The 16,368-nt window shown below is 40.4% G+C and overlaps 1 protein-coding gene across 1 annotated transcript; it reads right to left on the bottom strand.

Annotated features, from left to right (window-relative positions):
* Positions 1-4,266: 4,266 nt before the first annotated feature.
* LOC105039259 (4-coumarate--CoA ligase 2) lies at positions 4,267-11,263 on the bottom strand. The gene is made up of 5 exons (XM_010915347.4): positions 10,173-11,263; positions 8,906-9,104; positions 6,294-6,507; positions 5,600-5,702; positions 4,267-4,606 (listed from the first exon to the last, which is right to left on the bottom strand). Exons 1-5 carry the CDS (start codon positions 11,163-11,165, stop codon positions 4,475-4,477), a joined length of 1,641 nt encoding a protein of 546 aa, XP_010913649.1. The 5' UTR covers positions 11,166-11,263; the 3' UTR covers positions 4,267-4,474.
* Between the last annotated feature and the right edge of the window lie 5,105 nt (positions 11,264-16,368).

The raw sequence follows: 16,368 nt of genomic DNA on the forward strand, positions 1-16,368 counted from the left end.
CTTCAATCGACAGATCCACGACCCCTGACAGGCCCTCAAAGCGGCCACGACCCTGCTCCACCTCCTGTGGCGGACTCCACGCAGTATCATCATTCCCTGACAAGCCGCAGCAGCCATAGCCACCCTGCTCCACTTCCTGTGGCGGACTCCGCACAGCTCCACTACCTCCTGGCAAGCCACAGTGATGGCCACAAACCTGCTCCACCTCCTGCGACGGATACCATGCGATTCTCCTGACGACGGACGCTGCTCCACCCCTCATAACAGATTCCACGTGGCAAGTCGAGGTGATGCCCACGTGTCTGCTCCATTATCTTTCGCAATCATTTTCCCTGACCGTGGGCGGCTCACTACCAGGCGGTTACAAACGTCGCCATCAGTCCGTTGCCTCCCCCACCTATAAAAGGGGGGACTCAGATACGTTATTCCTTAAGCCCTTTCGCCTTATCTCAAAACTCTGCTAAACTCTCCGTTCGAGCACTCCATTCTTGTTGAGGCAGAGAACTGACTTGAACGTCGGAGGGTCTTGCCGGAGCAACCCCACCTCCGGTTTAGACTTCCCTTGCAGGTCCCGGCGGCGACCGCGGCTTCCTCAACTCCAGCTTCTCCGGCGCAGGCGGATTTCTGCACCAACACATAGTTTGAATTTTATGATCATCAACATATAAATGAGCAAAGTAGTAGTAAATATCATTTATCTAAAAAATTATATTATAATCGGATGTTGTTTGGCTTTTTGATCACTCGATTTTTATTTAACGGTCCAAATTATCCCGTGCTAAATGGACTATGATAATGATATCCGATTGAAGTAAAATTTTGATAGTATGCTACAAATATCACTAAAATTATTGTTATAAATTTTTGGATCCATCGGTGATCTCTATCTATCAGATCATCATGCGGTCATTCATGATCATCAAAATAAATTTTAATGATTGACATACCTAGGACCATCAGATCAAGACAATCTTTTATGATGATACTCTAACGATAATTATTTAGATAATGAATGATGAAGATAGATTTTAAATTTCAAAATTACATGATATTCAGAAAAAAATAAAAAAAAAAGATTTTCTTTTTGCGACGGACGTTCTGTCATTAATAATTATTAGTGACAAAATTTGCCATCTCTAATACTTTTCGCACCATCACTAATAATTATAATAAATAAATAAAATTATTTTTTATGATGGACACATCGTCACTAATGGTTATTAACGACGGTATTTGCCATCGCTAATATTTTTTTTACTATCGCTAATAATTTTGATAAATAAAAAAAATTTTGATGGCTAATAATCTTAAAAAAATATTTTTTATTAACGATGATGAAATGTTGTCGCTAATAATTAAGAATCCGTCGCTAATAATTTTTTAAAAAAATAAAAAAAAAACTTTTTATTAGACTGCTCGGATGACTGCAACTTTGGACGCATCATCCTGGCACTCCACCTCAAAATCCCCAAGAATGCCTTGATCAGAGCCTTAGTCTAGACGATCTATTGGTATAGATATACTAGGTACCAGACTTATCTTACCCTTGAGCATAGAAAGAGTATATGCTCCACCATCTCCTCCTCCAAGCCACAACATGGGTAGGTTAATCGGAGATCTATGCCTCTCTCCTCATAATAGTCCTGATCGAAAGCCAGCCTCAGGCCACCTTCTATAAGAAAAGGCTCACCCTCGAGTATACACCAAACCTCCAAATCTACCTAGCATCCAAACACCTACTGGGCTCCCACTAGTATAATCAGTAGAGGTCGGTTGTCACTTCACTTGGAATACAAAAAAAATATCCAGACCCTGACATTCCGACTGCTATGGAGAGAAATTGCTAAAGATATAGCTTGCTCTCCCATCTACCCCCTAAAAAGACAGACCATGACTACTAGGTCCTAAAAAAGAGGTCGTAAATTATCATAGAACCTGTCACTTCGATACTGATGAAGGTTAGCCACCGGCTCAAGGGCATGTCAGCAACCCATGGGTCAAATAGGATGCTCACAGACCGACCATCCCTCATAAGCCATCTTGTTTAGGGAATCATATTAAGAGCTCATGCACAAATCTTCCTCCATAAGAAGGAGGCACTCCAACCAATCTGAATTTCACCATCCGTAGTCCACGGTCCATATCTAACCCTCACCATCGTGCTTCATAAGGATCGAGTCCGAGTGAGACCTAACAACATGCCAAGCAATTAGAGCCTCCTATCTCGTGATCAAGGACTAAATCTCAAGGCCACCATCCCTCAATAGTTAGCACACTACCTCCCAAGCCAAGATGTGCACATCGCCACTCCTACTACGATATAACCCCCATAAGAAGCACTAAAACTATTGCTCAAGCTTCACCACCAGAGTTTTGAGCAAGATCGAATTTGAAAGAAGATAAATAGGCGTAGAACTAAGAATCGACCTCACCAGGATAATCTAGCCTATTATAAAAAAGGCCCGGGCCTTCCAGCCGCTCTCGGACTACTCGCTTTACACCCACACACCAGGCCCTCCTCAATTTGTGCCCAAAGATAGGGACTTCTAGGTACTACAAAATCCCATCATGCTCTGCAACTCTCAGTCTGTCCTTGACCAAGTGTCGCACCTGAGCCAGCATCCTCGGACTAAAGTATACTACAGATTTGAAGAAATTTATCTTTTGGTCTGAAGCATCGCAATACTCCTCAAAGATTCTCCTAAATTTGATGGCATTCTAGATCTAGATCCGACCTATTAGTAGACATTCATTTATAAAAAATAAATGCGAGATCGACTGGACTCCTGAGACTGACATATAGGGGTCTAGTACCAGCCTTAGAGATGTAGTATGCAAAGCTCACGAGAGGGCTTCAACATAGATAATGAAGAGATAGGGGGATACAGGATAACCTTACCGTAGCCCCATTATGAAATAGAACAAGTCTAATGGCATCACATTGATCAGAATGAAAAAAAAAGAACCATACTTCCTCCTCCATCACAGGTTTGAAAAGCTCTTTGTTCTCTTGCTTCATGAACCCTCCCCCCCCAAAATGGCATCATCTACCTCGATTCGTAAAAATGCACAATCTCTAGCCTCATCCCCTCCTCACCAATCAGCCACCCTCTGGCATCCCTAACTATCCTGATCTAGTTCCTGTGCCTCCAGATGATGGAAGAACCTTATGTTTTAGCCTCCTTTTTTGATTCACTGTACTCTAAACTTCTACCTTCAAAAGATTTCTCTACCTCAAAAGAGAGTGGTATGTGGAGAGCATACCCTGAAAATCAGCTAACTCCCTCTTCATAAGCCTACCCTCCCGGTCCTCCCACTCTTGGAGCACAAAAATAAAAGCCTCAACAGGCTCAAGCCTTCTAAAGATGTCGCCCATCTTGACCATGTTCCATCTCAATAACCGTCTCTTTGTCAAGTCAAGCCTTCGAGTCATCCAGCACCTGACATCATCTCAAACCAGTAGTCTCCAAACCTCCTCACAATATCCCAAAATCAGAGGCAGGAGAGCCAAAACTTCTTAAATCGGAATGAACTCTGGTAGTCGAGAAAGAGAGGTATCAATGATAAACAAAACTGGACAATTGTTGGAAGCGATCCTCGACAGGTGGCAAACTTGATGGGTAGGATGCCGTTGAATCTAAATGGCTATCGTAAGAACCATATCGATCCTCTCCTATACTCTAACCCCTCCATGATGGTTATTACACCAAGTTAATTTCAGGCTGACAAAATCAAGAACCACTAGTCGACTGGACTGAATGAAGTCCTTGAACTCTGCCAATTCCTCATCATTTTCTTTTCAAGAAAAAGAAAGAAAAGCTTCTTAGGATTTAGAAAAGATGAACTCATGAAGGCTAAGAGAATAAACAACTTTTCTGGACCCTCAGAACGAAAAGGTACAAAGGGAAGAAAGGAGAAGGTAGATGCAACTGTGCTTGGAGAGAGAGAGGAATTGGGAAATCGAGCATCCAAAGCTTGGTGGATCCGAGTGTGCAGCCTAGGTACACGAAGGGCCAGCGTTAGAATCCCCAGCCAAAAGATTCAAAGTGCAGGACACTTTTTCCTTTTTTCTTTTCCTTTTTGTAACAGAGAGACTACATATGTTCTATACTTGAAGATTTGCCTCCGTTTGGATGTAGGTTTTGTGATATAACTAAAATAGTATGTCATATATAAATTATAACCATAATTTCAATTCCAGAAAAATCATTGATATTGTATTGGAGCAAAAAAAATCATGGCATATTGTATATGAACACGGCACACTCGACCAACAAAATAATTTGTCTAGATATATATATATAGATTGCAGCCGGATTGGAAGACAAAATTGCCCCTACCCAGCTGCCCACAACCTATAAATATTAAGGAAGCATATTACACGATCCCTCCTCCTCCTATTACATCAGAGGAGAGGTAAGCATATGGTATTGATAAGCTACGGTGTATCGCAGTACAAACAGCTTAACAGCCTTCACGACTTCTGAACATCGGGCAATCCAGCCGCTAGCTTCGCTCTCAAATCCTTTCTCAGGATTTTGCCAGACGGCGCCTTCGGGATGGCCTCAGTGAAGAAAACCCTGTTTATCCTCTTGTAGAAAACCACCTGCGTGAAACAAGGCATCTATCAAAACCAAGTTTTCAGAAAATAACACAGTGAGGCCTCAGATTTCGGGGAAACTTAGACACAGCGAGGCCTTTGCTTTACACCTGATTGCTCGTATGGTTACTTTGTGTTGCATAATTAGCATTTTATGTTTGGTTATTAAACATGAAATAGCCATCAAAATTTTTGACTTGGTATAAATTTCTCGATCATCATAAGTTAAAATATAAATCAGTAGTCGATCTGGGAGGTTAACATTGATTATCCTGTGATTTTAGATGAGAAAATTATTTAGGTCCATTGGCATCAAGTTACTTCACATAATTTATTCTTACTGGTTGTGGAATAATCATAATTGACACTATAATAGCTTTGCCTGAGAAGGTGTTTTTTTGGAGTATGGCAACCAATGCCTTTGGCAAGGTTAGTTTTAAGATTGTTCGAACTCTGTTTCAAATTTGATTGAAGCTTAAAAGCTAGGTTAGGCCGTAATATGGGGATGATATGCAAATCAAAACTTTGAAAGTCAAGGTTTATATTTCAGCAATAGAGCATTTGATTGGAGATTAACAGATTAATGGGTCTGGATCCAGTTGGGACATGTCCTTGTTTTTTATACTTTTTGTTCAACAGCATAATTTATATCTTTATTCAACAACATAAATATTTAATTTTATATGGTATTGGTTAAGGCAGTTGGGTCGCCTATCATTATCCACTTATTTGTTATACAATAACAAATATTATTATTTATCTTTTCATAAAATAGATAATTAATTTTTTCATTCAACAAAACAATTTTTTTTATATTTTTCAAAAATTTATTTTATAAATAAGGTCTGATCTTGCTTTGAGTTGCTTCTTTTCACTTATATACGTTGAGCTTTATAATCTGCTATGATTGAACATGAACCTTATCTTAACAGAAAAGAGGGAAAATTTTACCAAACAAAAAAAACAGAAGAGAGGGAAAAATATGAACCTTATACATACCTGTTTTGAGATGTATTGCTTGATCTCGTCCTCTGTGATTTTAGAGCCATCCTTTGGCACAACAAAAGCTACAGGGACTTCCCCAGCAAGTTCATCTTTCATGCTGCAATAATTTGTAGAAATCAGCCAATTTATTGGCATTAGAAGCTTCTTGTGTACTCATCCAAGATATCTTTCTTTGGCATAAATTAAAGATATTAAGGGTTTTGATTATGCCATCAGGTATCTTGCTGGTGAAAGTTTAATATAACTATTAATTTCAGGAAAACAATGAGATGTATTCGTTTTTGTCTAAATTATAAATATATTGTCATCGATTACCAGTTTACAACTAACTCATGATAATTATGGCTTGATAATATATGTACTCATTGTCTTCCAAAGGAGCCATATTGGGCGAGGAATATTTTGGATACTTTGAGAAATGTTATATTTAGATTTATCTAAAAATATTTAAAAGATGTGCTTGAAAGCTAAAATAAATATTTTTGACAAAGCATATCCCTACATTGTCCAACTAGCCCTAGCACTTCACTCTGTATTTTAGCAACATCCAACCAATACACACATATCAAAAAGAAAGTACATTTGTTGTCTTTCTTGAAGTAATAAATAGAATTTGGAAAATTAAAACTTAGGATGTTGGGATGATTTATGAAAGCTAATATCAATGAATTTGAAGAGAGTAACTCACGGGACAACAGCAGCTTCTACAATGTTGGGATGGGCGATGAGCAACGCTTCAAGCTCCGCGGGAGCAACTTGGAATCCTTTGTATTTGATGATCTCCTTAAGTCTATCTACAATGAAGATCTCATCATCATCATCCACATAACCAATATCTCCGGTGTGCAACCAACCTTCCTTGTCTATTGTATTCTTTGTAGCCTCAGGATCATTGATATAACCTGAATAATCATCCATAACCTCAGTAAATGATAAGATATGACAATATATTGTTTTTCAAAATTGTAGCAGAAGAACAATTTTTATTTTTTTTTTTCCCACAAGCATATTATAGTAGAATGAACATTTTTTGAAACACAAACATATATAGAAACAAGCTTTCTACTCCATGATTAAGAAAAAAAAATTTCTTATGAAAACACAAATAAATAGAAATTTTTTATTTTAGGACCAGTGAACACAAATTCTGATCCATAAGAATGGATATTATTCAACCCGTAGTAGATAACTTTATTCAATCCATATCCATCAACCTGTTTCATCCTGAGGTAAATACAAAGTCGGCATGGATAATAATCTATATCCAACCCAGATCCATTACCACCTTTACTATGCCTCAAGTATTTTAGACAGATTCCAACTCGTACCTAAAAAATTATTAGCGGGTCTTCTTCACTACGATGCACGCGGATGTCATTTTGAACGCATCGCAAGAAGCCACATCATCACACCTTACTGCAGCGAGGCCAAGCCGTACGGGATATTAGCAAAAGAAACCGGCCTGCTCTTTGTCTTGGAGGGGGCGCCATAAACCTATCAATCGTCATGGCCACATCAATCCCATCGTACCATGAGAACCAACCAACTCATCATGTGGCGAAAATTAAGTTTGTTTCTTTTTAATTCGCTCGATTCTTTGTGCACCGCGCGCGGTGATTGATCACCGCGAGGTGAGGATGGATTTCCGCGCCAATCACCGCGGGGGGTGCAGCTCGTTCTGCACCGCCCGTGGTGCCACAAGAATTTCGCTTTTAATTATTATACGAATATATAGTGACGCACTAGAAAAAGGTGACGGGCCCAGGCACAGATAATGGACCACGATCGTAGAAACACAACGGCAGCTTGAAACCACCATCTCTCGGTGGAAGACAAACCGCAGCAAGCACTGTACCCTACGTGGCTGATCACAGCCGCTTGTCTTTACAACAATGTACCAAAGTATATGTTTAACGAAAAAAATTGATGAAAATAAATAACTATAATTGATGATATATATAACTATATATTATATATCAAGATATAATTTCTCCAAACTATAATATTTTGATTGTTGAAATTGGTGTGTTCGAGTGGTCTCGTCCAACGGTCCGTTGGGTTGATCATTTTTTAATCCAAAGAGGCATTAAAAAGATACTTTAATTCATTCATCTTTTCTCTTCCTTGCAAGTTTTATTTATATAATTATTATTTATTAATAACTATTTTAGTTGAACCAATTTTTGACAAGAAAATCGGACCTTGCCGGTTCAGATGGGGATCACGAAGACTAAACTAGGCACAGGCGTTTGGTAATTTGGCTTGTTCTTTTCGACCAAACAATTTTCTGTGGCCTACGGCTTGCAAGGCTTGTGACTTCAGCAAAACATGATTGTTCTATTATTCTAAGACGCACAAGAAGGTAAGGAATTTCTTGCAAGAATAGGTTTGGTAGAGCAACAGTTCCTTTCGGGCTTTTCCCAAAGAAACCCTCAAGAAGAATTTAAATTCACAAATAAAAAATAACAACTTGACGCCCACCTACCGCCGTTTTTAAGAAAGGTCAAAGGCTGCTTAATTTTTAGTCAATTATCTAACTAATTCCAATGGCAATATAGGAATTTTCATGTATATAAAGTTTATGTTTGTAATGGGTATAAAGAAAGAATTGTCAACTCGGCTTATAATTGGGTGGTCGTCACGATTTAAAGAAGAATCACCATGTCCTCATGTGCAGCTTGTCCATAACCCCATGCATGGATTCATTTGTGAAAGTCATTGACTTAAATACAACGGTATCCAAATTAAAAATATATATATATTCTCTGCCTAACATAGCTTAGTAAGAAATTTCAGTCTTACTTTCTAACGGAGAAGAAATCATTAGGGAGACTAGGCCCATCATGGACTTAGGAAGAAATCATCCTAGCATGTGTTGCTTTTAGGAATAAAAAAAAAGGGAAAAAAAAACCATTTCATCCTAGGGATACACCTAGTCCACCTAATAATCTCCTATCAAAGCGGACGGAAGTTAGCGATTAGTCAGTGCTTTAGAGAAACAATATAATTAAAGCTAACGATATTTTCCTCTTCTTTTTTGTCCTGCTGTAACCGAGCAAGCATATTTGTTTTATAATATAAGTTTCTATTTTCCTCCAAAGTTATATATCCCAAGCTCTACAGCTGGAGTTGAAATCAACTATCACCCCTTGGGGAACAATCATTGCTCTAAAGCATAATGATATAATTGGTATCCAAAACAGTAGGTATCCAATGATGCAATTTCAAATCTAATGATATCGAACCATCAAAGGCTATAAGTTAACGAGAGACTTAAAATAAAACATTTCAGAGACTCACCTTTCATGATCTGAGCTCCCCTGATGCAGATCTCCCCCGGCTGGTTCCGTCCCAAAGACGCCCCAGTCTCAGGATCAACGATCTTGAGCTCCGCGTTTCTCACCACGGTCCCACATGCCCCAGACTTGGTCTCGGACGGCTCCTTGGCGAACGCCAGGTTCATCGAAAGCACCGGGCCGGCCTCAGTCATCCCATAGCCCTGTATAAAATCATATGTTTAATACTTAATTAGCAACCAAACCTTCTCTGGCAAAAATAAACTTACATAGATTAACTTAATGGTAAAGGGGCACATAAGAAATTCCAAAAAAAAAAATTTGAGTTGGTAGCGTGCTAGCGACGTCGGGGAGAGTGACGTGTTACCTTTTGATTGTTCCTACTTCTAGGCCGTCCATCCAAGCACACAAACATTATAATTATTTTTTGAAAAACATATTTTTAGGGAACTCCTTTCGGTTTCGATGGTAATTAGGACACTTTTGAAGAAAAACAACCCATTTGTGGTCAAAATCAGTCACATCCATGGTACGGTCTGTTTTGTTTGAACCTTGCTTAGTCATTTCTCTTGCCCGTCTCTAAATGAAGCATGGATCTTTGCGGTGCTCGCACGGCACCGCAGGATGCGGTACTCTCGCTGTTTATTGTAGAGCGAACGGCCGTGCGCGAGAGAGAGCCCTGCAATGCATGCCGTCTGCGGCCGTCCATTCTGACATTCACAAGTACACCACAGGGATCCGTGCTCTTCTAAATGAGATCTATTTCTGAAACACATGCATTATCTAAATGCCAGGGTAGAAAAGGATAAATTGATCCTTTTTCAACTATACACCTGGGTGAATTGCATGGAGGGAAAAAGTTTTATAGCCAATGAAAATTTACCACATGGACAAATTGCAATAATAATTCCCTAAAATCTATGGTGCGCGGGAGATAGCCATCAAACAACGCATATCGTACGGTGTATGATGCAGTACACGGTCATCGATTGCCTTGTTTGAAGGCTGCTGTTTTTGATGGCGGCATCCTTGACCGCATAATATTCTGCGGTGCGCATGGAGGATTCATGCTTAAAAACAACCAGGATCCTCCGAGGATCCATGGCACCAGAAAACATCAATAGATACAAAAAGATGGACGTATAACTATCCAAGTTTGCTGGTGGAAGCTACGTTGGTATGATTGACATGATGCTCATCTAAACCCCAACAGGCAATAACTAATAAATTAATAAAAAAGAGCCGGTAAAGAACCGAAGTACTCCACGCACCTGGCCAAGCTTGGCATTGGGGATCTTGGCCCTCAGCTTGTCCTCCAGATCCTTCCCCATGGGCGCCGCCCCGGACATCACCGTCCGTATCGACGAGAGGTCGTAGCTGTCGACGATCGGGTTCTTGGCGATCTCCACCACGATCGGCGGCACGAACGGCGCTATCGACACCCGGAACCGCTGCACCAGCTCCAGCATCGCCACCACGTCGAACTTCCTCATGATCAGTATCGCCGCACCCACCCTCAGCGCACACAGCAACACCGAGTTCAACGAGTATATGTGGAACAGCGGCAGGACGCACAGTACCACGTCTTCTTTATGGAAGTAGAGGTTGGGGTTATCACCGTCCACTTGCTGGGCCACGCTCGTGATCAGCCCCCGGTGTGTCAGCATGACACCTTTGGGTAGCCCGGTGGTTCCTGACGAGTACGGCAGCGCCACCACGTCGTCGGAATCTATCTCGACGTCGGGGAGATCGCTTTCGTTCGATTGGAGGAGCTCGGAGAAATGGTGGCAGCCTTGGGGCGGGCCGTCGACGCAGACGATGGTGATTCCGCGTTCTCCAGCGAAGGCGCGGACTTTGTCGACGTGGGCAGACTCGGTGACGATGAGGCGGGCGCCGGAGGCAGTGGCCTGCTTGTGGATCTCGGCCGGGGTGTAGAAGGGGTTGGCGGTGGTGGCGACGGCACCGCGGAAGGAGGCGCCGAGGAAAGCGAGGACGAACTCCGGGGAGTTGCGGAGGAGGATCATGATGACGTGGCCTTGGCCGATGCCGAGGCGATGGAGGCCAGCGGCGACTCGGCGAGCGGAGAGGTGGACGTCGGCGTAGGTGTGGACCTCGCCGGTTGCGCCGTCGATGATGCAGGGCCGGTCGGCGAAGTCCGCCATGTGCTCGAAACAATATGTGTGGAGGGGCTGGTCGTTCCGGATCTCGATGTCCGGTAGCGTCGACCGGAAAATGATCTCCTCTGTCTGCGGGAACGACCCCATGGTGGCGGCGGAGGTGGAGGTGGAGGTGGAGGCGTTGGTTGTAGTGGAGAAGAGCTGGGCAAGTATTATTTTCGTCAAGGCTCTTCCCTGAGGAGAAACTGGGTGGGAGGAGGGAAGGTAATATACGGGTGGAGGGGGTTGGGGAGTTGGTGAGGACGTCGGGAGAATTAAAGCATTTTTGAGGACAAAAGTGGGAAGAAAATGGGATAGGGTTGGTGAGCGAAGTGGAAGTTGGGTGGTGGTGGCGGGATGGCTTGACTAAAGACGAAGTAAACCGCTCCATTTTTGCCATGTCAGCATTTTACCTAACGCACACACGGTCGCACGTGCGACGTGCACTGTCGTGAGGGAAAATGTCCGGCCGGCTCGGGGCTGGCCTCGGTCTTACCTACCGTGAGCCGGAACAGGTGGACCGGTTCCGGATTGGCGGAGTGACGTCAGCGGGCGTCAGCATTTGTCGGTAGGTTAGATACGTCGCTGAAGGACCCATGACATCTATCATCATGGAGAAAGGTAATCCAGACCGTCTATCGGAAATGATTTGTTTTATCGGGTGGATGAAAGGGAGGAGTTGCTTGCTGGGGGAAGGTGACCCTGGGTTTATTAGATGCCAACTTGGCGGAGGCGATTGTTGCCGTCTCACCTACCTCCGCTACGTTGACGTGTGGGAAATGGTGGCGTGCGCCCCGACGTCGACGCGTATCAGCGTGTGGCGGTCGGTGCCACTTAACGTCTGTTTGGAGCGTCTGGGATTGATCGAGGGATACTGAAACTAGAGCCCTTCATTTCAGATGAAACGGGCTCGATCTTACGTATCTGTTGGGTCCTTTTGTAGCTCACGTTTTTTTTATTCTTGGTTGAACTTATAACTAACGTTTGACGGAGTCGCGGCAATAGAATACAAGTATGGAGAAATAAAAATAGCTGGATGGCCGTTGAGGCACAGAAACAGCTAGCAACTTTCTGGGAAGAACATTATCTATGATTGGCTTTAATCAGCGTGTGAAACTTGTGCAACGAGTGGAGACAGAAGATGGAAATTGACTCCACATCTGATTCAATAGAAAAAATAGGAGTACAATGTGCAAATTAATTCCTTACTCGGTGGACTGAGCCATCTATACCTCTATTAATTGTTTTTGGTACTGCATCTGGCCTCTATTTGTAAACGTAGTGCACAATGTCGATTTGGAAATCCTAACGTTAATACTCTTAGGCAAATATATGAGAGTTCTAAGGTCAATACTGTATAATTAAGAAATCAGCATCTACACCTATACCTTTCCATTGGGACCATCCTTACCGAACAAATGTTTGGTGTTGGTCAAACCACATGCTAAATGGAAATAAACAAATTGCGTGAAGCATATGAACCTTCTTCTTCGTCATTTTTTGGGGGTAGTAATCAGAAGATGATATTTATGATTAATGCTATAAATTTGATTCTCCAAATATTTTTTTTTTTTTAATAGCAAATCAGCTAAGAAATGAAACTAAGAATTGCTGAGGTACCTGTGCGTGTCGGTGGAAAACATCGACCAGCGTGGTAACGATGCATAGCCTGTGTGGGTAGCTATCCATGTCTTTTTTTTATTATTATTGGGATGGCTAAATTAGGGAGCACCGGAATAGATACACCCACCTACATTAGCAGTCAAATTATAGTGAAGCTAGATAGGAACTGAGGAGATGGACTCCCGCGAAGCGGGCGGCTATCTTTGATACTTTTTTGAAAAGATTTTGGCAACCGGTTGGTGGGTTTCCAACCGGTTGATCTTTTTCTCAATGATTTTTGCTCCAATGCAGGGACTAAAGAAAAGATGTGCTTTATTCTTTTTTCTCACAAAATAATCAACAATGGATCAAAAAGATTAAACGCAGTAATCAACAATGTAATTTAGTGTTGAACTGATGACAATCATCACGATTTGTTCAGGTCAACCCTAAAAAACTAGAATTATTGAGAAATATTGAATATTTTGAGGATGGTTTTGGAGAGGTTCATCATATGATATATGAAAAATAAATAAATAAATAACAAGTGATTGGTTGTCTTAGTGGCTAATTGTATGTGGAAATATCGTTCTCGTGTAGACGTTTATTATTTTTCAAAAAAAGTAATGGACGAGGCCTGGTTTGGGGAGGGGAGGAATTAGGCCTATTTATTGTATAATTACGTGAACTCAAATAGTTGCAGATGGTATCAAAGACTTAAATCTAAAATTTTCTGTCTAAGGAGAACAACTATTGGGCCAAGTCCCAATTCACGAATTGCTCTGTCTTGCTGGGTTCTACCGTCAGTCAGAAGGGATATCATTACACTTGATCTTCAATATTTGGATTTCTTCAGTGTTATATTCTTCAATGTTCATTCTTTTCAATGTTCAAAATTCTTCTTCAATGTTTTCTACCGACGGGTATGCTCTATCTTACCGGATTCTGCTGCTGCTCAGGTGAGATATCATTACACCAAATCTTCACTGTTGGGTGTTCTTCAGAGTTTTTATTCAATGTTCCATGTTTGGAGTTATTCTCCAAGGTTTTTCTACCAATGGGTTGCCAACTGCTGTTTTCTTCTGTGAGGTAATTATATATCTTTCAACTTTGTGGTCTCTCATCTCCGCAGGATCATCTTTGCTTTCAGGATCTTCAAGCGTAAACGGCTTTGCTTTTTTGAGTTGTTATGCTATGTTTTTTTTTTTTTCTTATGTAACATTGTTGCTTTCACTTTTCTCACTATCTCTGTTGGTTTTCAGGTGTCTACTCCCCATTGGTTTGGGGGCTTGTGCATATTTGATGTTAGTGGTCTTTCTTTTTCTTTAATATAGCTCCTAGCTTTACTGTTTATCAAAAAAAAAATGTGGCGATTGGATAGATGAGTCGAGTTTTTTTTTTTTTAAGAAAAATATCCTGATTCACAAATTCATGTGTACGTTCATCCATTTACAATTTACTGTATGTCCGGCATTGAAATGGAGAGAATGATATATAAGAAACTCTATGAAGTGAGAGAAATTATATCCAACATGATGTGCCCAAGATAGTTATGTATGCCTGTGAGATCAGTGCGAGCATATCTTAAATCTTATATTGATTATTTACTGACAAGATCTTGAATACTTATATAACACTAAGAAATCAAATAACATCTTCCAACTAACTTTTTTGAATGATATTCTAGATTATTACAAATAATAGCAGAGTAGATCCAGCTTATAACTCATTCAAATTAGAGGTTGCTACAGCATGAGTTTACTGGGCTGATCATGGGCTGGTTGTGATGTTTATAAGAATTTATATAAATTTGGATGCTTATCCTGACAAGGATACTCACATTTAAATGAGAGAGTATATGAGCACATGTACAGGCATATTATTTTCAAAAAAAAAAATTGGATACTTATATAGAACCAAAAAATCTACCTTCTAATCAAATTTTTTGGATGAGATCCTGAATTATTACAATATTGTCAATCATAACTGCTCATTTCTATGAATCCCATTCATCAAATGTTCATCTTGGTGTAGTGCTATAGGAACCAATGCCATATGATACATGGAGCCTTATTCATCAAATTAGTGATGACATCCAGAATTGTGATGAAGCCTTACTCATCAAATTAGTGAGTTTGCATCTTATTGCCTCATCAGATCCCTTTTGTGCATGCTGACTATGCAAGTGAGCACTTATCTGCTCACCTTGTTGTCGATGAGACTTGCACATTTTCTCCTCTCTGGTATCCTAAGGAATATGCATGTGAGCCTCCTGCTCCAATTAACAATGCTGTCCCTCACCGCTACTGCTATCTATTCATTGAACAATAATATCATGGGGCTCATCTACGTTAGCGATGCTTTTATTCTTCCTTCTTTAATTTGTCATATGTATGGAGTCTATTTGGAAAGGTGTATACCTTTTACCTCTGTTGATCCCTATCCCCCAACTGAGTTCGATGCATTAAGGTTGTCTCCAAAAATAGATCTGATGCCAATGTTTTCTGCGGAGTTGATTTTAATTGCTGGGTGGCTTGGTTGCTCTTTTTGGTTCTCCCTTGTATATCACTTGGATTGTCTTATCTCTTAATTTCAACTATACAGGTTCAGCAATCTTCACCATGAATTTTTCTATAGTTTCACGGCTTTCACTGTACATGTGCCTGTAAATGTTAATACTTTCACTAATAGATTCACATCTAGTTCTTTTTATCATCAGCAAAGTATTGGCATGAGCTGTCTGTAGGTTGTAATTATCAAATTAATTTCATAATTATAAAAATCAGATTAGTTGTCAAATCTTGTGTATAGTTGTCAAATAGATTAGTTGTCAAATCTTATGTATAGTTGTCTTTGTGTATAGTTGTCAAATCTTGTGTATAGAAATATTTAATTTCTTTAAAATATGATTATTTCATATTACTATGGTGTAATTGTATCTATATATTGGCTCCAATTTGGAGAAAAAAATAATATCAAAAAATATTCATTTACTAATGTCAGACATGGTATCAGAGCAATTCTAATCCTAAAAGAACTGCTCAACACAAATCAAATCTCATTTTCCAAAGCCTTTACATGAAAATCTCCATCTCTATCTCTTCTTCTCCATCTAAAGCTAAATGGCTGATTTCAATTCCATTGTCCCAGCTGCATTGAACAACTCAACACCACCTATCATCATCCACCAAGACAATTCTGCTTTTCCTACTAGCATCATACTAGATGAGATAAATTATCAATTATAGTCTCAGCTTATGGAGATGCGTATTGGCGCTCGCAACAAAGCTGGATATCTTATCGGAGAAATAAAAAAGCTTGCACTCGAAGATCCCAATTATAGAACATGGATTACTGAAAATCATAGAGTGAAAAGCTAGCTTATTGACTCAATGAGCCCAACACTTATGTAATGATTTATCCGTGTTTCCACAGCGAAGGAGATATGGGAGGCTGTGTCGAAAACCTTCTACAATAGATTGGATGAATCCTGTCTCTTTGAATTGAATCAAAAAAAATTTTCTACCACACAAAATGGTAGACCATTGTCAACATACTATAATGAGCTTGTTGCTATTTTTTAGAAAATTGATCAAAGGACTACCTTTTAGGAAGGAACAGTTGAAGGAATGATTCAGTTGCATTCTGGATGGTTAGGCTTTGAGTTCATATCTTTTTGAGTGAACTCGACTCTGAGTTTGATCAGGTT

Source organism: Elaeis guineensis, chromosome 1, assembly GCF_000442705.2.
Source record: "Elaeis guineensis isolate ETL-2024a chromosome 1, EG11, whole genome shotgun sequence".
NCBI classification, from domain to species: domain Eukaryota; kingdom Viridiplantae; phylum Streptophyta; class Magnoliopsida; order Arecales; family Arecaceae; genus Elaeis; species Elaeis guineensis.

What these genes read in the sequence shown, in the direction of transcription:
- LOC105039259 (XM_010915347.4), bottom strand. Translation starts at nt 11,165, where the DNA reads ATGGGGTCGTTCCCGCAGACAGAGGAGATCATTTTCCGGTCGACGCTA. An exon ending in CCAATGCCAAGCTTGGCCAG is followed by an intron (nt 9,105 to 10,172) that starts GTGCGTGGAGTA and finishes GATTTTATACAG; the next exon opens with GGCTATGGGATGACTGAGGC. An exon ending in GTAGAAGCTGCTGTTGTCCC is followed by an intron (nt 5,703 to 6,293) that starts GTGAGTTACTCT and finishes AAATTATTGCAG; the next exon opens with CATGAAAGATGAACTTGCTG.